This window comes from Colletotrichum costaricense (assembly GCF_030867565.1).
Source record: "Colletotrichum costaricense strain IMI 309622 chromosome Unknown Scaffold_14.1, whole genome shotgun sequence".
Taxonomy (NCBI): domain Eukaryota; kingdom Fungi; phylum Ascomycota; class Sordariomycetes; order Glomerellales; family Glomerellaceae; genus Colletotrichum; species Colletotrichum costaricense.
Window position 1 is genome coordinate 316,435 of NW_026848243.1, and position 24,536 is coordinate 340,970.

Below are 24,536 nucleotides of genomic sequence, written 5' to 3' on the forward strand. Positions count from 1 at the left end.
AGCCCGTATCTTGGATCGTCATTGCCAAACTGATTTAGCATTTCTCTGAAAGGTAGATACATCATACGTCAAGCGGAATACTGACCATCTCTCTGAGAGAATGCGAGTATTCGTGGTCTCGGTCTCGCCTTGCTGGTCTATCATAGCAAATTAGGAACCTAGAGCAAGTCGCATAACGATCTTGGAATACGTGTACCGTAGTTACGACATGGCCCTTCCAGGGCCAAGGCCAATCGAGGCCAATTCAGTGTTGACGGAGAGCTCAGGGTAAGGTAGTATCCGTAGTACCTTACGACCTTGGACTAGACAGAGTTCCGCCTGTCTGTCATCGCTCCGCATAATGGCGTGGGATCACAGACTGGTTCGTGCGAGAGAGCAAGAAAGAGAGAGAGTCATTGATGATGACGGTTGAACCATCACCCAGAGGTTTGGACCTGTTGCCTTCTTCCCCCTCCCCAGCCGCGTCAACAGCAAAGCGTTTTGCATCCAGCAATCTAGGACTATCCTGGACGGGGAGGGCGCCGGCAAGCAAAAACGAAGACACTGGGGTGCTAGGACCGGACATTGATGGGCCTGCCGTAGTTTGGGGGCTGGGTAAGGACTCTGAGTGAGGGTCTGGGCCGGACGGGCCTCAACTCCAGAAACGGTACCATCCGTGTGTCATCGTCTCTTTTTTTTTTTTCTGTCCTTGGTGGTATTGTTCAATGTTCCCTGTGGACAGAAAAGTGCTAAGGTAAGGTATTTGCTGTGCCACAACACGCGCCGCCTGGCGCACCCGCACTTTTGTTGGGTCAACCGCCATGGTCCTGGACACTGGGCAGATAGAGACCAGAACTCAGGTCCAGAGTGACAGAGTCCAAAGAGAATTGAGTTGAGGGAACCCGCACTGCCCTGGTAGAGAGAGCATCGTCCATTCTCAGGGTAGCTTCCGTGGTGGACTTTCATGTCCCGGTTTTGTGTTTCTTTCTGGCTGCAAGGTACGCGATACGTAGCTACGCAAGCAAACATTTCAGAAGATGAAAAAAAGTACAGACGATTCTTGTTGCTGTATGGATACCTGGCCAAGGTACTTCAGTAGACCTGTTGCTCTTCTGGTTTACAAAAGTCCCTTAGCTGGTGTTGTATTTTCTTCTATTTTCTTACTCGCTCTACTCAAAGCATCTATCTGTCCATTATTACGCCCTCTCTCGGACTAGTTATTAGCATTCTCGAATGAGAAAACAGACACTCGAATTGATTGATCAACTCGCCAAGATCCAGAAAGCAGCAAGAAACAAAACAAGCTTGGCAACGAACTGCGAGTAACGGTGGGATACCGCCCGTCACTTTCGCGCTCGCCCGTCTGTGTGTTCCGTCCTCCGTACCCCGGGCCACATCGTCCTTCTCAAGTCCCCCCTTTGGCCCGTCTGTCTGCCTGTCTGTCTAGTAGTTAGCTCCGGCTCTAGCAGTTAGTTCTTCGGTTTTCCTACACAGGTATTCCTATTTGTAGCTGTACGGAGTATCCGTACTACGGGCAGCATACATACTTGGGTCCTTTCCCTTGCCATTTCTTCAACGCGCGATTACCCCCCGTGGAATTTCTTCAGCTCGTATTCCCAGCCCAGCTGCAACGCCCGGCCTCACCAGTTCCTGTTTACCCCCGAATCAGCCGTTCAGTCACGTCGTCGTTCCAGTTGGCTGCTCCCCGGGAACGAAGGAAAAGAAAGGGAAGAGACGAGAAGTGAGAGAGAGAAAAAAGATACAAGGAACACCAACCCCCCCCCCCCCCTTTCGCCGCACCAAAGGTATCTAAGAAGGTATTCGCCCATCGGCCTTTCGTTCCTTCCCATCGGCCTGCACTGACCCTCGGGCCCGTTTCTTTCCAGCTGCATCTTTCTCCTCCACTACGGAGTACCTTACCGTTGTACATTTGCAATCCAATTGCCAACAGCTTTAAGCTCACTGTCGTCGTCCACCACACATCCCACGACCACCACAACTTTCTTCCTTCTCTCCTCTTCCTCATCACCTTTCCATTCTTTCCACTTCCTCCCGACATATCCGCCATTACTCACTCACTCCGCATTCCCTTTTTGAGATCATATCTCCACTCGGCGCAGAAAAGGAGACGAACGGATTGATCCCGCGGCACCCACCTCCTCAAACACCTAAACATTGTTTACTGGCACAATCCCATTTGTCGCCTTCTCCGCCCCCCGACGCTTGCTACCTGCTCCCACCCCGATACGACCCTGCGACGTACGGATCTCAAAAAGACGAACCCACCGATCGCCACTATCGACGACTTCGTTTAACACCCTCGACTCGCAGCGCCCACGATATTTTCTTGGGCCTCGTCTCGATCTTTTCGACGCCGCAGTGCTCGACGTCGAAAATCGGCTCGGACGAACCGAACCTCGATCCGCCCGTCAATTGACTTCGGGTCGCCTATCCTCTTCCCCCCGACGACCCTCTCGCCCGATTCTCAACCACAGCCACAACCACAACCGCAGCCATGGCAGCAGCAAATCCCACCAACGTTATTCGGAGGTACGTCGCCTGTTCGATTCCCATCGATCTAGATATTCGTCGGTCTCCGCCGCTGGCCACGCCCTCTTGCTGGCCACGCGCAAAGCTCTCAACATCTCTGCCTGGTTCTACCGAGCAGGGGCAGCCTGACTTCTGTAACCCATCTTATCTGCTCTTTGCTTGCTGACATGCTGCCTCCAGGAAACTCGTCATTGTAGGGGACGGTGCTTGCGGAAAGACTAGTTTGCTTAGCGTCTTCACACTTGGATATTTCCCTACCGTATGTTCAATTTAATAATCCTCCCCAATGATCTGATCTCGAGTCTCAGGATCTTTACTAACAATTGGTGTTTTGCAGCACTACGTGAGTACCATTGGCGACTCCTCTCTTCGCCCCAACGACCGATTTCCTAACGAGATTTTAACCCTTTAGATTCCTACCGTCTTCGAGAACTACGTCACAGATTGCAGAGTAGATGGAAAGTCGGTGCAGCTTGCGCTATGGGATACCGCCGGACAAGAGGACTACGAGCGGCTACGTCCCCTCGCCTACTCCAAGGCGCACGTCATCCTGGTCGGCTTCTCCATCGACACGCCCGATTCACTCGACAACGTCAAGCACAAGGTGGGTTTGAAAATGATTGAGGTACTTCAAGATATTAGGGCTGGACAGCTGACAGTAGGCCACAGTGGGTGGAAGAGGTTACTCGACTCTGCGAAGGCGTCCCCATCATCCTCGTCGGACTGAAGAAGGATCTCCGCGAAGACCCCGTAGCGATTGAGGAAATGCGAAAGAAGTCGATGCGCTTTGTCACACACCAAGAGGGCGACGCTGCCGCCAAGGAGATTGGAGCCCGGAAATACCTCGAATGCTCCAGTTTGAGCGGCGAGGGCGTCGACGACGTCTTTGAGGCCGCCACTCGCGCCGCCTTGTTGACCTTCGAGAAGGGCGAGGGAGGCGGCTGCTGCGTCATTCTGTGAAGGAAGCAAAGCCCCATCCATCATTCACTATTCTGCCCTTTCGACCGACAATGAGTGCAGGCACGACGCAAGCGAACTGAGGTAATCCTGAGCGAATTTTTGCTGGAGAAATCAGGCTGGATCACAGAACCATGAGAATGCGGGCTACTTACCGTATGTGAACATCACGCCGGGTCCGACCCAAGAGGCACAGAATCACCTCAGCCAGCTCCCACATTGTTGGGCAGCTGGCTTACCCAAAAAGGGCCCCAAACAGGCCTGGGTGAATGTCACTTGGTCGGTACCTCAAACTCTCAACAAGCTCGCCCGGTTCACACACCTTTTACAGCTATCGCGAAAAAGCATGCGAGTTCAACTTTAATCCTCTCTCTCTCTTTTCTTCCCCTCAAGCGGCGTTACAAACAGCAGGAACAGCGCAAAACACTCAGCGGAAACGTTATTTATGGAAGAATCTAAGGGACTAGCCCTTTTTTTTTCTTTCCATTGTCTGTATTAATAGGACAGCAACCCACATAGAACGATTGCACCCAAAAGTTCAAGACTAGGAAGCTGGTTATTTGGGAGCTTTGGAGCATCCACGTTCTGCTCTCTGTCAATGAGAGATGGCAGTCACCTTACGCAATAAAACCGATTAAAAGTTTCAACCCCCCCTGATCCAGAGCCTTTCCAAATACGTTAATTAGTGACATGTGTTTTTTTTCTTCCATTTTGTACACTAGTTCATACAACAGATAGTATGCTACAGCGGAATTGACACTTGGCGTGTCTAGAATTTTGGTACACGGCTGATGAGCAAACCCCTTAAGACCTTATCCACCCCCCTTTTTTCATTCTTTTATTTTCCCACTCCTGCTCGTCTTCTTGCAACGGCATCATCTACCGCTTCCACTCGTGGTTCCACGCCTGTCGGGCAGGCGTCTCGCTCTGGTAGCGCGCGTACTCAATCGGCACGGCATTGGGTCCGTAGACGCCCTTCTTCTCCTGGGCGACACGGTACAGCCACCCTTCCTCCCTGGTTCCGGGGCCAGCCGTGGTGCGGAGCTGCTCGTTGGCGGTGTACATGCTCTGTTGGATGCGGAGGAGCTCCCTCTCGCGGGCCTCGCGCTGCTGGCGCTGGAGGAGGAGCCAGGCGCGGTGGATGGTCCAGTGGCGGAGATGGCGGTTGCGAGCCATGCGCAGCGCCGGGGGCGCCTCAGCGAAGAGCTGCTGACGAATATTTGCTATACGGGCGACGTATTCTGGGTTGATGACGTTGTCCGACTTGGATTTGCGGGCGGCGAGGGGGGTTGTGGTTGAGAGGGAGCGGGTTGTCGTGGTGGTCATTGTGACGGCGGCGGGTGTGGAGGTGGTGAGGGTTTGGCGGAGGCCGCTGCGGAGAGGTGCGAAGGAGGCCATTGTTGTGATTTTGGGGGGATTGAGTCTTAAGTGACGGCTTGTGACGAGGCTGGGATATCAATCGTTGACGGGATCGGAAGTGGGAGGTGTCGGGCGGTATTTTGGAGGGCGGCCTCGTCGTTTCTTGAGCGGAGGTTTCGGATTTGCGGCGCGAGGAGTCTCGTTCTTCTCTATGCGCTGCTGTTGATGACGCTTCTTGCGCTTGGATCCTGCAACGACTATCTCGGCTTGGATGTCGTCTTCAATCACGACCGGGTGGTCAACTGCAGGAGCGTGTCGGGCTTCGGGCTCTGGATCGTCGAGATACCGTAGTCTGATTCGGTGGTGCGCGGCTACGACCTCGTCGGGGATCGGAACGTTGGCGAACACGTCGTGGTAGTCGTTTTCGAGGGAGAGATGTCGCGGTGCTGTTCGAAGGAAGAGAGCGCCAGCGTCGGGGTGGTGTCTTCCCACGTATTTTGCGTAAAGGGAGTGGATTGACTATCGAGGGGATCGTCGTTAGTAAGGTGAAGGTCTGGCGATGAAGCTCGGTGGGAAATTTTGGAATGGGGAATGGAAGATGGAGCATGATTTATCCGGGCTCTGCAAGCTGGCTTGTGCCTGCAGGCGGGAGTGGATGGGATGGGGGAGTTGAGACCCCTGCAGGGCGTGACATTTTAGCGGACCCTGCTTAGACAACTTGCAGCTGTGCAAGTCATCCGCCACCCACAATCATCTACACTATTTCCATTTGCCATGTAAACCATCCTCGGCGACAGGGAAAGAGGAAGAAGCAAGGACCTGGGGATTAGGAAACCCTTCGCGACTTACCTGGCAGATTGATGCATCATACACCAAAGCAACACTGTACTCCTTCTGCTCAAAAACGAGTTCTCTAGCCTCCATCTCGTCCTCCACTTGGTGTGATCTCGCAAGATTATTTAGCACTGCACCTGGCGACACTGGCACTAGACTTCGATTGAATGACAAGACCATGAAGAGGGGCTTCAAGGTCTTGATCAAACTTTCGATGTTCCGGGTTGTATCTCTGGACCAGAGCCCGTCAGCGTCGTTGTACATGTCCCAGACGAGCCAGGCAAACTCCCGTACGACTGGACTGGAGTCGAGGAAGCGCGCGTATGTCGCCGGGAGGCCTCCACCAAAGTTCAACATCCACAAGGTGCAAATTCTCAAGAGGAGCTCATCGGATGGATCGTCGACCCTTTTCAGCAGTTCTGTGCACTCTGCTGGAAAGTCCAGAGTCAAAGAGGAGGAGGCGGCGGGGAATGCCATGAGGGTCACGAGCTGTGCGAGAACCTTTGGAAGGAGTATCTGCAAGCGCATGACATCCTCCCTGGGATCGCGCGGGACGCGACCACGATAGGCGAAGTTCAGTCCATCGTAGGAGAAGATTGGGTCTCCCGCTCTGTGGCCGAGGAAGTACCTCGTGTGTGCCAGCGACCGGGCGACCCTGAGTACCTTACTCTCTTCCACGTCCCCCTCCTCCTCCTCCTCTTCCTCCTCCTCCTCCTCCTCCTCCTCCTGCTTATTCAGACTCGTATTCTCTTCCGAGACGGCGGCGGTCAGAGAGGAGGGTCTCTCGCTAGACAATACAGTCGGTGGAATGGTGCTCATGTCTAACTCAAGCCACACAGGGTCCCAGTGGGCCTCGTTCTGGCACATATCCATCTGTACCTGGAGGTGTTGTCGCTGCTCCTGAAGCCGCAGCGCCGTGGGTTTGACGAGCTGTTCATCGGCTCTCCACAACAAGTTCGCGTCTGGGTTGAGACAGTCCACCGTGAGGCCCATATGATCCCAGAGATCGAGGATGGAGTCCTCGAGAGCAATCTGCTGGCTCCGTGAGACTTGCAGAGCTAAGAGCGCGGTCTTACAGAGGTCGTTAATATCGGCACGGGTTGTCTGCCAGATGCTTCGGAGGCCGTGCCTGTCGAGAAAAGCGTTCCAGCTCCGATGGAGGCCAGCGTCTCCTGGGGGCCTATCAAAGGGACCAGGAAGACCTAGGGAGGACATGCTGGGTATATTAGTTGGTGGTTAGTAGCTTTCCGCGTAGTCACCAATGTAAGTGATGGCGAATACAATGCTGCTGATTGGCGAGGATGACGACGAAGAAGTTGACGATCGAGCTGATCAATAGTCGGCTCTTTCTCTATTGAGTCTACATACTTCATGGGTTAGAGCAGGAACTATCCAGGAGATCATTCCTGGGCGTGTTGTTTCGGAGAAAAGTTATGCTTCGGAGAAAGACCATATTTCCTCTTCTGGCCTTGCTGTGGATTGCCATCAGGGACTTGATGTTCAGTGTAGGTAGCTGGCATAGGGCACCGAAATGCCTCCGCCCTTTCTATCAGCTCAGAATTCTCATTCATTCGTTATCTTCAAATTGATTGCTACGTAAGGTTATTCTATGGTTTGACTGGTCGATGATGAAGGCTGGATGTAGTCTCAGCTAGATCAGATCGCTTACGACCACCACACGAAAGGTCATATTCACCTTCGTCAACAGCAAAACCTTTGACTTTCGGCGACTACGTTCAGCATTGATATCTAACTATTGTTTACCGTAACCAGGCGTGTTCTCCTGTCTGTGGCTAGATTTTGTATCAATGAAACCCTCAAGGTACGTAGCATATTGCAACAGGACAGAGTAAAAGTCGACCTTTTGAACCTCTTTGACCATCATTTGAGGTTCGTATGAGCAGAATATTAAGTTTGTGGTTCTTCAGGAAGGCATCCCGTTGTCATAACTAGGACGCATCTCATAGGACTTTCATGTCTACCCTTATCCTTGATCTACACCGTGAAAGCCTTTTGCAGATCCATGTCTCGAGGTCACTCTGAAAAGACCCGGCATCCGGCTTGACCAGCCTTTGCTTCTCTGATGTATGCAATGCCAACAATGGGGGCTTCATGCTGATGGTAGTAACCCTAGTTGAGTTAGTGTCTGATAAAAGCTGCCATCTCATCTAGCGGCTTTCTGATGCCGACAAACGGACGTTCTTCTTTGGTACGTGCGGGCCTCCACAAAGCCGGTTTGCCGGTGCCAGCTGCCTGCCTCCCCGCATAACCCACCGGCGCACCTATTAGTGGATGCAGCTTCATGGTGATGACCGAGGATGTAGCTCATCAACACCACTCTTCCATGTCGCCATCCATGCAAACATAGAGCTAGGCGTCTTAAAAGTCAAGGCTTCCTCTTCCCCAATTTCCATCCGCGAAATTCGAGACCTCATCATTTTCTCCAGAAAAGCTTGGGGCATACATCCCTGACTGGGAGCAGCACATGTCACAGAACCTGCAAGAAGACGTCTAATTGAACTATTGTTTCCCGGAATTCTTCCCGAAGACCCCCACGATCGTGATTCCGCGTCTCCCCGAGCCGGAACTTGAACCACCACAGTAACTCATCAAGACTTATTGCTTCGAACCAACCATGGAGCATGCTCTCAACGCTGAAGAATTTCTGGCCGATGTCACAGGAGGAAACATGGCAGTCGTACGGTGGAAGCACACACCAGATGCCTCAGACTTTGACGATGCTGCGGCGTTTGAGATTATTCGCAGGGCCATCATTTCAGAGATGAACGACCCGCAGAGGCTCCGCAAGGTCGCGGTCGAGATTGCGGCCTTGATACCAGCACTTCGGCCCTCTGATGATGTTTTAAAGTCTGTGTGGTACCTGTTTGTGGGGTTGGCGCAACAGACGTCCTCTGGAAATATTGCGATGCTTGATCTGGTGGTAATTCTTGACCATTTAGCTCTGTCGCCAAGGACGACGGCTACGGTGACGGTGGTGAGTTTTAGCTTGGATTTTGTCGCACAATACTGGTTCTGATTGCTTTGCAGGATGGTTTCGAGCGATTGAGCCGTCTTCACGGTCTAAACCAAGTCATCAGAGACTGTATGACCTGTAAGTCTACATCACCAAAACCTGAAGGCAACTCTCAAGGATCGTACGCTGACATGGAGGAACAACTCCCAAAAAAGCACCATACCAATCGACCGACAGGATGGAAATCCTCACCCGCTGGATCAACCTCAACGCCTTCGCCTCCCTCCTCTGGTCCTACAACCTCATCGACGGCCGCGACTACGCCATCCAACAACTTCGCACCGCCTTCGAAGACCGCCGCTCGTCAGATGCCAGTGACCGTGACGGTGCCGACGCACGGCTCATGGCTGCTGCGCAGTGGGCTATTCACTCGTGCCAGCGTCTTTATCATCTCTCCGTGACTTCTGAGGCGACGTCGCCGGCGGAGGAGCCGCAGCAGACGACGATGAGTGAGGGGGCGGGAGAATCCAACGGGAAGAAGGCGAGAAAGAGCAGCAGCAGCAGCAGTGCCGAGAGATGGAGGTGCGGGCCGCGGTTCAAGGGCCGCGCGGGGTTCTCGTTCAGGAGGTGGGAGTTTTGGCAGCAGGCGTTTGAGGAGGCCAAGGAGTTTGGGGATTGTGGGAGCGAGACCAAGGTCGAGGCTGGGGCGGCGGCCGGGATGATGGAGAAGGCTCTGTATGCTGGATTTGAGGTTTAGAAACGCGGTGACCTCTCTGGGCGAGCTTCCTGGTGGTGAATTTTGCCACAGCTGGATGGAATTAGAGATTGGACTTGCACAGGAGGTTAGACTGTTTCCGCATACATCGTTCTTGGGACTGGGGATTGGGGACTGCAAAGCTCCGGAGAGGGCTCTTCCAAGTAGTCAGAGCTGGTATCGAAAAGTCCCGTTGATATTAGCATCGTCTTGTACTTGAGGAGCTAAATTCAAGATAGCGAAGAAGAAAAGGGGTGTATGATGATTGTAGTCTTCGCCCAGAGTTAATTACCTTCCAAGCCTGTGACCAGCTCGGCCATATTCATTACTCGTTCGCTTTCTTCGTCATTGAATACAAGCATTTTATGCAGATACGAGGAAATGTCTTAGGAAGCCATGTAGGATGCCCTTCTTTGCCATTATTCTGTCCCCTTTTGTCTCTACAACTGACTTGTCAAGACGATCCCATCGACAGCTTTGTTTGGTGTCAGTCTACTTACTTCATGTCTTGAAATCTCCCCCCAAAGAACGGATACAATTCACAAAGAGCTTCAGTATTTAATCTCTGATGTCTATGTCCGCTGTGCCTGATCAACGTTTCCATCTGCTGACAGAGGTCACGGCCGAGCTGTGGAGATGCAAACGCAGAAACGATATGCTACAACTTGATCAAAGACTCACATCAACTACCGGCATTTGAAATTTCCACCTTGATCCATTCAGCCTGCAGCAAGCCGCTCTTCTTACTTTTCGTCTGAGAGCTCTTCTTTCGCCGCGCACGGCACTTGTCAGACTGGGGCAGGTTCCTTCCTCTTTCCCTTCCTCTTCTCCTTCTTCTTCTCCTTCCTTCTCTTCTGGGCTTCTAGAAAGACACCTTCCTTCTCTTCTTCCAACCTACCTTCAACAACAACCTCTCTGCCGCACTTGCTCCCCAAGTCAGGAACGACTTCTAACATCGTAAGGACGACGTCTTTCTCTGCTGCCAGACTCATCACGCATCTCTCGATCTACAATCTCACAGCTGACTTTCCCTACTGATCAGACCAACCTCAGTACATATTCTGACTGGAAAATCCCAAACAACGCCGAGAAAGACCACTGCATCTACATCCATCACGCCGCCATGACGCTCTCCAAAATTGACAAGCAGGCCTACGTCGCCAGCGCCATGTTAGCAGCTGCCAAAGCTCAGCGTCAGGCCCGCGCCAACAGGACCCCAGCCAAGGCCCTCCGCGCCCACGTCGCAAGCAACACCGTCCCCACCGACATGGACGTCATCGAAGCCTTTCGCTTCAACTGCGTCTTCACAATGGCCGACAGACGCAACCTCCTCATCCTCTACCGCCACCTCGTCCTCGACCACGGCGTCTCCGCCGCCGCCATCCAGAGCTGGATCGCAGAGGGCAAGGAGACCGTCACCGCCCGCATCGAGGAGCTCTTCCGACCGCATCGCGATAAGATACCCACCGTCCGCTCAATCATGGCGGAGAAATGGTACCGCAAGAATCCCCACGTGTTTGACCATATCGGCGGCAGCCGCACCGAGGAGGAGAGAGAAAAAGACACGGTTCTCCAGGCGATCCTCTGCGGTGCCACGCCCGCGGAGAGAATGGCTGGCGGCTTCGGTGCTACTCGTGAGGTTGAGACACAGATGCGCCTTGTGGAAGCAGATATCATGGCGCGCGCGGATAAGGGGGAGCATATTGCCTACCTCATCAGCAGGCCACAGATGGTCGACGAGGCGGTTGTCTTCGCCCCTTGCAACAGTACCCACGAGGACAAGCTGCCGGCGGAGATTAAGATTGTTGAGATGACTCCTGATGGCATGTGTACCGGCGTGCTCCACGTGGCCGCGTCTCTTGACGAGGCCAAGGAATATGCCACGAATGCGTACTACGAGGCGGAAAGAATGAAGCGGGAGGGAAAGCAAGCTGCCGAGGGCAAGTGCAAGGGCAAGGCTGGTGATGGAGAGAAGGCTAAGCCTAAGATCGAGGCCAAGGCCAAACATGAGCTTGATTGTATCGAGGGCATGGTCTCCTCACTCAAGGTTGATGATGTTGACTGATCTCTCATCCGGTGAGTAGCATATCCGCTTCTAGGCATCCCGTGGACACGAATGCTAATGTGTGGTACAGATAGAGAGCACCGCGAGACATTGCTCAGGTGCAATATTCGTCACCCGTCGTACATGTGAAGGATGGGACAGAACGTGGTCGGTTTGAGGGAGGTTTGGGAGACAGGTGTTAGTTTCTGCGGAGATATTGTTCCGCTTGGATGGATGGTTGATGTGAGGATGTAAAGGAAACGTATCTAAGGATCTTCTACTCCTCTCCAGAAACCATTGGCACATTTCGTCAAGCTATCCAGATAGAATAGCTCAGCGGGGGCCAATTCAGTCTGTTGAGCACAGCTCTCTTTCCCCCAAGTGTAGTAAATCACTACACTCGTACGAATCAATCCACCCGAATATGTACGCTTGTTATGGTTTGTAGCATTGAACTTGAGAGAAAACGCTGGGATTACGAGACCCCAAAGTAGGAGCAAACCCACGACGATTAATGGTGATGATTGTACGTGTGAGGGAGAAGTAGAATGCCTTAGCAACCCTGCCTAAATGTTCCTCGAGTATAGTGACCCGGCGAGATGGATACGAGTGCCCCCTTCAGGGGCGTTACCCGGGACGGAGCAACGAAGAGAACCTTTTTTGATATGAGAGCAGCTTTCCCTATCGGGCTGATGTCGCATTGCTTCGCGGGAGGCACTGGTCGGCAATGGCATTAAGTCTCTGTTCATCACTCGAGCAAAACAGCACAATATCAAGGAGAACATCACCCATCAGGTAGGCATTTATGCCCTGACGCGTCCTGTATCCATCGTATCATCACGGGACGCTCTACTGCGCTTATGCTGGCAATTCTCTACACTTGAGCTTCGAGAGCCACGAAGGACGATGGCCACAAGTACGGAACAATGGTTCTGGCAAAATGGACAAGTCGTCTGTTTGAAGATCGCAGGGCCTCGCAAGAGGCGGTGGCAACGGGATGTATTCTCAATCACACTGGAGACGAGTTTACCCGCCGTGTTTCGCCGACTGACCGGCAGCAAAGGTGATACGGTAGAGCTGTAGCAAGGGTGAAGCATCAAAGTATGCCGCATAGATGAGGGCCAGGAATATACTTTGTCGTAATCAGATTCGAAAGGGAGAAGCGGGATCAAGTCCGACGGCCGTCAGTGTAAGTGAGTGATGACACGTTCTGTTTTTTGGTCCCACTGTGAATCAGTTCAAGACCGTCAAAGTGTCGGGCAGTTGTCGAGCGTAGATGAGAAATGCGCCGAATTGAAGAAGCGATTCGAAGAAGGTCCCTTGGCAGAGTCATGCGGCGGGCGATCCCGAGATCTCAACATCAACGGGCTGGGGATCGAATTGTATCACCTCCCAGCTAGTGCAGCCGGCCCTCTGCCGACGCAAACACCAAAGTTGATGACACCAGCAGGCTTGATGGACGTTGCACATTGCCAAGAAGTCTGGCCCAGTAGCCGACAAAAGTATGTGCTAGGGATTGGCAAGTACGGATGCACCGTCAAAAGGATGCCCCAAGCGGCTCCAACTTGCAAGCCGGCGCCGAACGCAACGCGACTCGGAGCTGCCGCCGGAGTTTGGCCGAAAGACGGTTATCCGGGGGAAAAGAGGACGAGTAAGATGGTGTTTGGTTCGTGAGCGTTTCATTGTCGCATTGCGTTGGGGGCTGTGCAAGATGAAATTCGACCTCGAAGGGTGGATTCGATGCTCGAAACAAGTCGGAAGTTGGGAAAAGACCGCAATCTGCATATACTGAGTGGCAACAATGAAGGTGCCAGAAACTACGTGAATGGTTCTCAGGTTTGTGCTACTCGTTATTGCATAGCCAAGAGCTTCAACCAAAGGAGCATGGCACACATTTGGGGAGTGAGCTGAAAGTTATCGTTGAGAGAAAGCCAACGCTTTACCCAATAATCGAGGTTCATGAGATGACACCAACAGGTCGCAGGCTATATCAAGATGCTGACGGCCCCGGGTGAGACCAATGCGGCTGAAGAACAAGCGCATTCAGCCGCTCTCGAGTCGGTGACACGAAATGCGATGCAACTGGGCGAGGTGCGCCTTGGGGGCTGCTCTCTCGCACACTGGGGGCGGAAAGACGACGAGGTGGACCTGATTTCGACTCATAATTTTACTTTGCCGTGTTGATTCAGGACAACTCATGAGTCGGGATCCTTTTTCTTCGTCTGGCATATACGTAGTACAGCGTTAGCCATCGCCGTTGTCAATAAGGTCGTCGTCGTCGTCGTCGTCGTCGTCTCCATGGTCTAAACTCACCGCGCATGAGTCCTCACGCAGCATGTGCGCAGTAAGCGTGTAGCGGGATGGAGCCCGAGCTTTTTGTCATTCACATGTGTCGTGGGCTGAGAGACGTGGACGATGGCTATCGGGAAGGCCCCACCCTGCCGTCCAATGGTGGAGTCCGCCTGAGAACCCTAGGCCTGAATGGGTTGAACTGCCGTGGGAAGAGAAGGCGGAAAAGAATGTGTAATTATTCACTGTAAGACCACGACCGTGGCCCAGATTGTACGAAGTACTTGGGGGAGAAAAGACGATGGCGACGCCGACACCAAATTAACGCGGGCAGAAAAGGAACTCTGTGTGAGGTTGCGTCATTTGTCTGCCGGATCGAACATTGGTTTTTGTTTCTTCCCGCTTGTTCGAGAACGAAAGCCTAGGGCGGCTGGCTGGCCTGGTCCTGTTCGAAAGCGGATGTGATGTACTATTCGCCTACCAGGCTTGCTGACCGCGGAAAAGCAAGCCTGCCACGCATCCGCATGGGTTGTAAGCCTGGTGGGATGTAGGAGATGATGGAAGCTGTGCTAGTGTCATTCTCGAAGGATCGAAAGATGAACACTGGTTGAACAAATTGGGTTGATTGGCTTGCAGAATTTGGAAGCCAGACGACGCTGCTCACGGCCAGTCCGCCGAGATGAAGAACACCCTGCAGCCAAGTACGACTTGCGGTACGGATAGTCCTCGAGTGTTTGCTTGCCCATGCACGACAGACGGTGATTTGCTCCAAGTCGTTATCAAAATGAGCCAGAAATGGACGAGGGCTGCAGGGTGTTGCGGCACCACCTAAGCCCCTGCAGCAGGCCGATGTTTCCCACGGGTGTGGTCACTGGTCAGCGGTCACTGTGGGTGGTGCTGTGATGAGGGTTTCGAAGTTGAGTTGGCCGATGAAGGATGAGGGGTGATTTGTCTGCAGCAGGCGTGAAACGAAGTGCTGATCTGACTGTTTGTCTGATGGACGTCTGGATTCCCAACCTTGTAGGAAAGCGGCATAGATCCGAACCTAAAGAGCGAAAGAGAGAGTGATTGACAGGGTCAAGGAGGGATGAGCAGGGGTCTCTGCACCGTTGCAGTGTTGCAGTCTTGGACCTTGGAGACGGAAAGGTGTCGAAGTGTTCGTGGGTGAGCACTGTGGGTGAGAGAAAGTTTCTAGGCGGTAATTTTTGTGTTTCTTGATGGAAATCGGTAACCGGGAGGGACGTCTGATAGCACCCAAGGCTGCATTCGTTTCGCAAGTGCATGTTGTCCGGGGGGCATCGTTGGAGCAGAGATGAAAAAAGGCGCGAAATTTGAGTTTGGGGACGCGCAGAGGCGGTGCTGGATCGCTTGTCGCTAATGTGCTTTTGGGAGGTGAGGCAGCGGGGATCCGAGAGGACGCTCTCTTCGGATTGAGACGACGGAGGGTGGACGACGTAGAGACGTACATACCAGCGCAGGCTTATCTAAGCGGACTTGGAGACATGATCGTGATGTACACTGTACATCTGCACATCACGTGGAGACACTCATGGGGGCCGCCCACCTCTCATCAAATGTTTGACAGAAAGCAATGTGGGCGCACCGAATGACTTCTCGGTGCATCCCAGTAAATTGTAAGTTGCTGTCGACGATGGTACACCAAATACATAGTAGTGTGAAGTTATTGCCATGGAACCCAGAAGTGGAGGAGAACTGAAATATCTTTGACCGCGGGGTCTGCAGCCCGGGGTTAAGACAGGAATCACGTCATCGCTGTTCAAGTAAAGTGTCGAGTGCGCGGCATGCTGTATCTGGCGCATGTTTCTGGCAGTGTCGAAGTACCTCAAGTGCTACCTACCTACCTTGAGTGAGGGTCCTGAAAGTTGAAGGTGCTTTCCTCCTGTCAGATACATAAATACTTTGTACCGGGCAGGAGTGAGAGCTGAGAATGAGCGCAGAGGTCAAGAGTACTCCGTACCTACCGACAATGCTCTTACTTGTAGTGGGTTGGTAGCTGCTGCAGGTTGACGGTTGGCATGGGGAAAATGTACCCACGTGCTGTGCCAAGTTCCTTCCCTCGAATATCGCTGGATATCTGCGCCTGCAAACCAGCAGAGGTACTCGGACCACAGAGGAGGGACATGGAAAGTACGGATGCAAGGGGTCCTTCCTTGCTTTGCAACTGCCAGGCTCCCCCCACGCTCTTCCCCGATGATTAATTCCCTCCACTCATCAAGCTTCGCTCCCACCGTCACTACTCCGTCCAGTGCGTCCACTACGGACACTCTCACTCATTTCCATGACACCGTCGCACAACACGACACGAACTGGAAAAGGAAGCCAACCTTCATCAATCACTACAATTTACAGTTACACGGTGGACGACCGCTACAGCACCGCGAACCGGCAGCAAGGAGCAAAAGCCGTGAACCATCATGCGATACCTTGCTCCGTAAAGAACAGCAGAAACAAGCAAACACGTACGCAAACACGCAAACATCCCACACCATCTGCCGTCGAACAGCCTTGCACTCTCTGGTCGCACTTTGGCTTCGCAAACTCGAGGCTGGCGCTGATCTTGCACACAAATCATTGACCGCCCTACCCCGTACTCTGCAACGCGCAGCACTCACTCTCTCTCGCGCTCGCCTTCACGTGCCTACCCTCGTTCCTCCAGCCAGACAGACAGCCACCCACAACCCACTATCCGTATTCCGTACCAATGCGCAGATGGGCTTTGCTCGCTCATTGCTGGGCCGGCTGTTCGGGCTATCCATGCTCCATCCCACTCAGACCAGCCCTGCCAAACTGCTACCCTCAGGGGTCTTCAATCTTGCGCCGATGAACCCTGGCCCCTCAACACGTCCTTGACCCGCACGTCCCGGCCTTCAATTGACTCTGGGTCCTTGGCTGGCACTGGCAAGCTTGGCAAACTAGGAGCGAATACCACTCGTCTGATTGGCACTCGTTCAGGTACGCGGAGCCTGCTCCTCTTTGCGGCTTGCGATTTGCGGCGTCAGCGCGCCCTTCCTTTTTCTCAATCCCAGTTCGATGCTCGATGCTCGATACTCGATGAAGCGGCCATATCTGGTTCGTCGATCCCGGCTTCAAGGCCCCAAGACAACCCTATCTCGTCTCTGTCTCTCTCTCTCTCACAGCCAGCAAGGAAGCAACACGCAGCTGTAACTTTCAAGTACCTTGAGCACATCAAATGCCTCTGTCAACCTAGGAACTTTCAACTTGCCCATAATGATTGATCTGGGAGTCTCTGGAGGGCAGCGGACTGGATGCCGACATACGTACCGGCAACCGGCCCTTGAACCGGCGCAACATGATGACAATCAAGTCCACAGTCTATCCGATTTTTGGGCGGATGGAACGAACCGACCAAGAGGGGTGGCCACTTCCAGGGGACCCTCGCATTGCTCCTGCATCGAGTGCCTATCCTCCCCCATCACGGATGCTGGACCGGACGGCGGATACTCACACAACCACCTCTTCCCATGTTCGATGTTCAGGCTCTCACATCTCAAGTCACTCAATAATCTGGCTTTGGCCAAGCCATCAATGACAACGAACACGCGTCTACCTATGGCTCTGGATCTGGTACACATGCGCAAATTCATACATGTACTGCCCGCAACCACAGACAGACACACTCGCGAGACTGGCCCATTGGCGGCACTGGCCAGCCTGCAGGACTGGCCCTGCAACACCAACTGCCTTAGCCCAAAAGGGGAACCATCCTATTCCTGTTTCCTTTTTGCCTTTATCTCTGGCCCATCCTCGGACGGCTAGAGGTGGCGTCGCCCACTAAACTCGTCTCGTTATCGCACGCCAATGCTACCAAGACGTCGAAACTCGCCGGGCTGCCCGTCTGGGATCCCCTCAGATTGGCCATTTTCCCTCTGGCTGCCCTCTGACTGGCTGCGACCTCTGTTGACCCCGGCTCCCAAACCACTTTGTTCACTGCAAAGATGACGGGGATCAGCACCTGAGAGATACAGCGGGCTTTTCCACTTTTCTCCAGCCCAAAAAAGTGAAGGGTACGGGGTCTTCGGGCAGCTCTACGGATACTGCGTAGTATGTGTGGGCGAGGCAGAAAGAACAGAGAGCAGGGAACCAACTGCGGATGCTCTGTAAAGAGCGAGAGGCACACAGGCACACAGGCAAGCCGCAAAAGCGAGCTCGCTGCCCACCACCGGGATGAGCATGAGCACTGATTCTTTCAAGTTGGCGCAGCCCGTCGCCCATCCCAATCCAAGACCGTCTGAACCCAGGCAAGCCAGGCTGTCAGGGGAGGACAGGCTAACCAGACCGGCCGAGACAGTCAGATTGAGCAGAGAGTGAGAGCCCCTCAGTCAACGGCACACCACACACACCACACACCACACTTTAGCTGGCTCTCCTCTCCTTCTGCGGTCTTTTTCTTTTCTCTTGCTTCACACTCCTTACTCACTCTCCATTATTCTCTTTCTCTCATCAGCCCTCTCGTCTCGAAACGACAGGGCGATGCCAGCGAGGAGACAATCATAAATCTGAATCGTCAGGGAAACTGGAACACCGAGATCCCGACATCCTGCACTTTAGCAGCCAAATAAACGCGGCCCCGACATAGATCCAACGGCCGGCTGCCTTGCACGTTGGCCCTGTCCCTTCTTCATCCCATCCGATTTCTCGGGTCCAACAGACTAGAGACAGATACACACACAGAGAGAAAGAGAGAGCCACGAGCTGCTCGTCCTACCGCCATCCAAGAGACCAGCCTCTTGGTACGGCCCCGTTGGAGGACACGGACAAATACTCCCGTCCTCGCTCTACGCACAAACATCAGGATACGCCCAACATCAAATTACCCTTTACTCTTGGCTCCTGGCAAGGCTCGATACCAACAGTTCCTGACTTCACGCCCGCACTAGCGAAGATCCCGTGTCGGATCACGTCAACTTGGATGCAGGTCCAGAGAGACAAGCACCGAAGCCACTCTCCCACCGTTGTTGATAGAACCAACCCTGTTCTCGCTCACTCTACCGTCTACGTTGCCGGATACTCTCTCTACTCTATTCTTTATCCCTACTCGGTCGCCCCCAAGCCCAAGCCAGCCTGGCCTTGTCACTCGGAGGCATTCCATCGCTGCCCCCGATACATAGAAGCGCCAATTCCCTCCCCTCCCACCCTTCCCAGGCTTTGATCATCCTTTCACAACTACCTTACTTTTCTTCGTCGTTCCCGCGTTGTGCCCAGCGCTACATCCTTGGCCCCCCGGCCTTTTGGAAGTCTCGCACTCTCCACCCTTCCGCCCTCTTCTACAGTTCTGACTGCGATACACTCCTTTTCCATCTTATTTCTTTCTACTGTTCATTCCATCAAAGGACGAACGACGAGTCGATCCGTTTCGTTCCGTTCCATACCGACAATCGCGCAATATAGCCATCTCTGGTTTGCCGACACTCTTTTTCACACCATATCGACGACCCATTCAGCGCCTTACGCACGACCGACCGACCGATCGATCGATCGGGGCCATGTCCGCAAATGCCTGGCCCGGGGCCGACAGCTCCTCCCAGCACTCTGGGCAGCTGTCGCAGAAAGATCTCGTCCTCGACCAGCAAATGATTAAGCACCTTCTCAACAGATATGGCCAAGACAAACTGAATCTTCTTATCCAGGAAACCACCGGCCCTCGTGAGTGACATTCGATGCTGACCGCTCCTTCGTTGCCGTGAACTAATTGGATGCAGAGTCGGATGGTGCATCAATTGTGTCGTCGGCGCAGTCATCTATCCTGTCGGATGACCAGTCGAGCATGTGGGATACCCAGAGCATCAGAACATTCTCCGACACCTCGTCAATCACTGGCAGCATCATCTCCAATGTGTCTCGCGGCACATCGAAAATCCTGGGTAGACGGAGTGGAAGCAGTAGCGCCGCGGCTGCGGCCCAAGCCCAAGCGGCGCAACAGGCGGCTCAGACACAGCAGGACTCAGAATCATGGAATGGTATCGACGTGCCCAACTCGTCCAACACAGCATCCGACGCTGCATCAATCTCCACCAGTGCCTCAAAACAAAAGGGGGCTTTCATGTGCGGATTCTGCAAGGAGGAAGATATCACCAAAACGTGCACCCGCAAAAACGATCTCAAGCGCCATATTGAAGACTTCCATAACGTCAATGCGCAATGGTTCTGCCGTCATCGTGGTTGCCAAATGGTATTTGATTGGCAAGGCGCCTACAAGACACATTTGAAGCAGGCGCATGGCGGGTCGAGAATGTCCCTGGACGAGGCCAAGGTCAACCTTTGCCCACAAGTCGTCTTTGCATGCGGCTTCGACAACTGCCTGCAAGTGTTCGAAGCGCAAGGCGACTCGGACGCAAGTGCGACCTTCAAGGAGTACGTGAGCCACGTCGTGAAGCACTTTGACGAAGGATCCAACAGTGGCGATTGGTCATACTCAGCAAGGATACGGAACCTCCTCAGACAAGGCCAGGTACAATCAGCTTGGAACGAATCGATGTGGAACGAGGCGTCACGGACATCTCTGCAATGGAGCCCCCAGACGTCTGGCATTTTGAGGAAACGACTCGAGTGTCGCCATGTCGGAGATGTCAAGCTGCTTGTGCAGTACGCCATGATGCTCGGCTCCGATCCTAGCAGCATTGGAAAGTTCCGCGAAGACTTCGTCACCCCTGTTGCCGATACGTGCACCTTGCACATGCCTGGGCACAAATCACGACAACCGACCATTGCCGCTCCTCCTGAGCAGCCGGCCGACCCTTTCTCCTTCAAGATATCACGCGGCGCAAACCCTGCCCTTGCCGCTTATATGGCGTCTCAACGTAGAGTCTACGTTCCCAGACAGCAGCGGGTTGTAAGGCCACCGCAATTACATCACCCTCACCAGCAGGTACCGTCATCCAACCCGATGGCCAGTCACTCCCGGTTATCGCAATCATCACATTCATCACACACAAGTAGCCATCACGGCCACCCACAGGTTCACCACAACAACCAGAGTCACAGCACTTTGGGACATTTCTTCCAGGCGATGCCCGAATCACAGATGTACGACCCGAACAGCAACGCCCAAGGCTTCGGACCTAGCAGCGGCGCAATGCACCACAATGGAATCATAGCAGACGATATGCAGAGCCTAAGAAGTATGGGCGGAGGCGCACCCGACTCGACAGACGTGGAAATGCAGGATGGTTTGATGCCGGATTTCTCTTCGCCCTACGGACAACATTCAGCAAATCTGACAAGTCCATCCATCAACGGTCATCCAGACGGATTCTTCCCTCCCGGACAAGCTTATTAAGAAGCTATACCCGAGGCTATTTGCGACGACCCGACAGTACCGACGACACGAGTGAGCGGCTAGCAACCAGTTGCAGGCCTATGTATCAACAAAATTAGAAGCACATTATAACTCCAGCCCCATCTCGCGCAAGAGATATTTTTCCTTGACTCTTATTTCAATCCAATTTCTTTTGTCGGCGTTTTCTATCAAGATCATATACCCAACATCGGTTGAACGCCATACTGGGCATATTCGCAGTAACTACAGCCTTGGATGACATACGACTGGACGGACGACGGAAGAGCAGGATTGTACATGACAGCTGGTTGCTAGACCGGAGTCGTCCGAAAGTGTCTCGGTACGAACGAGTACGGCTATCGTGAAGGCGGTTATACTCTTCCAGAGAGATGGGATCAGGAAAGCAAGGACAGACTCGGGAACATGGGACGCGGCCAAGATGGAACGGCCTGGATTTCCGTAAAGCACTCTCAGGTGAAAGCAACAAGGCTTAGTACCGGATGCGTTATACCCACCGGCGAAACGGCTGGAATCGACTTCTTAATTTCTACCATTATCATCACTTCTACTTACTCCTGCTTCCCTTCTGTGCCTCATTGCTCCATGCCCGTTGATGGGATGAAAAACGAGTTGGGACGGCTTGCGAAGCAATTTCTGCCCCGGCAGCCAAAGCCAACCCGCGCTCGTACATTGTCGTGCTCCCTGCGCTTCCTGTGCCGCGCGTCCAGAGCCCTCTGAAGAGACGTATTGACTCGGTCGTGACGTTAGGAATTGACGAGGGGCAGACATTGTTCGAGTAAGGCGCCGAGTCATGTGCGTTGACGTGACGAACAGGCCCTCCCTGACAGCTGCGCATACAACTCTGCGACGGCAAGATCACTGATTAACTACACGTGGCACCCATTGGCCCCCATTTTGAGGATCTACAAGGGCATGAGAGGACGATGTACGATTTGCGAGGGGGGTTTGCTGCCGCTTTTCCGTCGGACTTTTAGATAGAGATGGAGCCATCTTTGTTGCAACTGTCAGCACGCTCTCCCGGCGGATCCCCGTGCTTTCCTTCGGATGTTGGAGGAAAGATTGCACAGGGACGGACGGTTTTGGAACCGGATGATTTGCGGCTTCGCGGTTTTGCCCGCGATTGATGAGGCTTTATGAGGCTTTGCTTGTTCCCCTTTCATATCTTGAGCTTGTTTCATCAGGCTAACGGTCCAGCGACACCGTTGATCTTTCTGGGGTCAGCTGGGGTATGTTTGCCACAGCTTGGCTTGGGGTTTAGGCCTCTTGAGTTTATCTAGGTTTCTTGAGTCTAGCTGTCTAGGTCCCTTGAGTTTAGGGCCTAGTCTAGGATCGCCAATGGCTGAACGAACGACGAAAGGATATCACGGATGAGGCATAGATAGACAGACTAGATAGACACATGGCATTTGCCATTGGGATTCTGCATGAATTTGGGGGCGAAAAGGGTGTGGGACGGTTCTTGTGATGCACCGCATAGCTCCGGTCGGCTACACCCGTTTTCCTTGGGCTGAAAGGAAGGAAAGGCATGTTGATCATGAGACGGGATAGGAAGGGATTGGGGGTCTTGGGACTGGGGCTGGGACGGCTTATGGGAAAGCTGGCGCTTGTCTCTTCTCCTCCCTTTGTCCCGGTTTCCCGCTGGGCAGATTTAAGCTTTTTCTTTGGTTTTCATCCTTTGTGGGAAGGGCAGGGGGATCCTAAACGGGTCCCTGCCTCGATTGAGCGTCGTGAGGCAGACTGGGTATGCGATGAGAAAGGGTAAGTGAGGAAGGGAAAGTGTCAAGCTATGTAGATCCGGGATATGGGTTGTTTTATCTGATGGTCTTGTTGTTGAGTTGGTGGTGGAGCTACGATTTCGGGTTGACGGCCGGACGGGAGATTGACCGTGGGCTCCTGGGGACCGGGTACGGGGTTAGTGGAACTATGATCGGGGCTTGGTAACTTGGAGACAGATGTCGAGATGTCAGTGCGGTTTGATGGGGACTCGGTGGTTAAGCGGAGTCTCCGTATCCCCCTTTTGCGGTCATTCTTACGGAGGGAAATGCTTCTTTGGTGGAGATGGGGAGAAGGGGGAGAATGGGTTTTCTTGGCGGTTCCTTGCTGCTGGGATTTCGCTGGGTTGAGGAGGAACAGAGTTAAGGCAATACATAGTTACGGCAGCGGAACCCTTGAGAGATGTAGAGAAACACGGTTCAGTTGGGGGTCTTTGGGGATAGATGATGGACAGAAGGGGGGGGAAGGGACACGCGGCGTTGTGTTGGACTTGATGTGAAGAAGTTTGGCTGAGTTCGTCTCCGTGTCGGGCCGTATGTGATGGTGAGGCGATGGCGAAAGGGTTAGAGTTCAGCAAGGTAGTGAGCATTACTTTTGTAGGTAGGTGGAGGCACTCTGCTTTGGTTTGGGGAATGTGAGGCACTCGTCACTTTTTGAAATGTGTCTTGCTAGAAAGGCAATTTTTGACAACTGCTTTTGGTGATCTGCTTTTCGTTAGTGTTGTGCTGGGAGGCAGGGCAATGGGTATGAGCGCAGCGAATGGAATGGGCAAGCTTAGATGGTGATCTGCTCTTCGTTAATGTTTTTGTTGAGAGGGAAGCACGAAAGGTAACGTGAGAGTAGCGGAGGGAATGGACAAGTTCAGATCGGTGATCTGTTCTGACTGTTCGTGGTAATGCTGCGTAACATTCAATGAGACCCTGCAATCCTACCCTCGAGGACGAGTTGCGTTTGGCCGTCTTGGTTTTTTTCCACTTCCTTCACCTCATCTCAGCGCACCGTGGACGTCGCCGTGGGATTGGACGGGGTTCGCCGACGGTGAGGAAGATCACTCCCCTAACCACTTGTCTTGGGTGAACCAATTGTGACTTTAGGGGCAAGCCCATCTCATGTTGTGTCAGGCAACCCAGCGAGCGGGCAGCCTTCTCCTCCTCTCCCTCCTCCACACACTCTCCATCCGTTGGAATCCCATGGCAGCTCACCAGTCGAATGGGCGAATGACGGCTGAAGCACCGACGGCAGTCGGGCTCTCCGCTGACGCAGGTGGCATCGTCAGTTTTGAACGCCCGCGAAATGGACTGAGGGGAAACTCCTCCTTCAACGGCCGTATGCGGTAGAGCATGTGGCATGTACGATGTGGCTGACTGGCTGGCACGGCTGGTTTAAACCATCGTCTTCGAGACGAGTGCCTCACCAAGGTTGCCACATGCCTGACATCTGGAGGGGAATGCAAGCAATCGTTGGCAGTTTCAGCCTCGAAAAAAGTTGAGGCAAGAACGCGATAACAACTATCCAAACCAGTCCATCAAGTTTTGGGATAGCAGATCGTCCCCTCTCTTGATCTCTTGATCTCTTGATCCCCCGACTCGAGTCACTTAGGGCTCAGATTCACCACGCGGACTCAACAAAGAAATCTTTCTGGCGGGGAAGTCTTTGGCGTCGTCGGAAGGAGGACAAAGACTCG

At 53.3% G+C, this 24,536-nt stretch overlaps 7 protein-coding genes across 7 annotated transcripts; 5 read left to right on the top strand and 2 right to left on the bottom strand.

Annotated features, from left to right (window-relative positions):
* Positions 1 to 2,494: 2,494 nt before the first annotated feature.
* On the top strand, positions 2,495 to 3,489 carry CCOS01_11988 (GTP-binding protein rho2; the record flags this gene model as incomplete). The annotated part of the gene is made up of 5 exons (XM_060460138.1): positions 2,495 to 2,529; positions 2,710 to 2,788; positions 2,867 to 2,872; positions 2,942 to 3,133; positions 3,199 to 3,489. The coding sequence occupies 5 exons, from the start codon at positions 2,495 to 2,497 to the stop codon at positions 3,487 to 3,489; spliced, it is 603 nt and encodes a 200-aa protein (XP_060309081.1).
* Positions 3,490 to 4,365: 876 nt separating this feature from the next.
* CCOS01_11989 (uncharacterized protein) lies at positions 4,366 to 4,884 on the bottom strand (the record flags this gene model as incomplete). Its single annotated transcript, XM_060460139.1, has 1 exon — positions 4,366 to 4,884. One exon carries the CDS (start codon positions 4,882 to 4,884, stop codon positions 4,366 to 4,368), a length of 519 nt encoding a protein of 172 aa, XP_060309082.1.
* A 57-nt stretch (positions 4,885 to 4,941) lies between these two features.
* Positions 4,942 to 6,894, bottom strand: CCOS01_11990 (uncharacterized protein; the record flags this gene model as incomplete). Its single annotated transcript, XM_060460140.1, has 2 exons — positions 4,942 to 5,364; positions 5,695 to 6,894. 2 exons carry the CDS (start codon positions 6,892 to 6,894, stop codon positions 4,942 to 4,944), a joined length of 1,623 nt encoding a protein of 540 aa, XP_060309083.1.
* Positions 6,895 to 8,314: 1,420 nt separating this feature from the next.
* On the top strand, positions 8,315 to 9,410 carry CCOS01_11991 (uncharacterized protein; the record flags this gene model as incomplete). Its single annotated transcript, XM_060460141.1, has 3 exons — positions 8,315 to 8,674; positions 8,728 to 8,791; positions 8,869 to 9,410. The coding sequence occupies 3 exons, from the start codon at positions 8,315 to 8,317 to the stop codon at positions 9,408 to 9,410; spliced, it is 966 nt and encodes a 321-aa protein (XP_060309084.1).
* Positions 9,411 to 10,530: 1,120 nt separating this feature from the next.
* On the top strand, positions 10,531 to 11,472 carry CCOS01_11992 (uncharacterized protein; the record flags this gene model as incomplete). Its single annotated transcript, XM_060460142.1, has 1 exon — positions 10,531 to 11,472. One exon carries the CDS (start codon positions 10,531 to 10,533, stop codon positions 11,470 to 11,472), a length of 942 nt encoding a protein of 313 aa, XP_060309085.1.
* A 4,479-nt stretch (positions 11,473 to 15,951) lies between these two features.
* Positions 15,952 to 16,611, top strand: CCOS01_11993 (uncharacterized protein; the record flags this gene model as incomplete). Its single annotated transcript, XM_060460143.1, has 1 exon — positions 15,952 to 16,611. One exon carries the CDS (start codon positions 15,952 to 15,954, stop codon positions 16,609 to 16,611), a length of 660 nt encoding a protein of 219 aa, XP_060309086.1.
* A 2,654-nt stretch (positions 16,612 to 19,265) lies between these two features.
* CCOS01_11994 (uncharacterized protein) lies at positions 19,266 to 21,058 on the top strand (the record flags this gene model as incomplete). Its single annotated transcript, XM_060460144.1, has 2 exons — positions 19,266 to 19,425; positions 19,482 to 21,058. 2 exons carry the CDS (start codon positions 19,266 to 19,268, stop codon positions 21,056 to 21,058), a joined length of 1,737 nt encoding a protein of 578 aa, XP_060309087.1.
* Between the last annotated feature and the right edge of the window lie 3,478 nt (positions 21,059 to 24,536).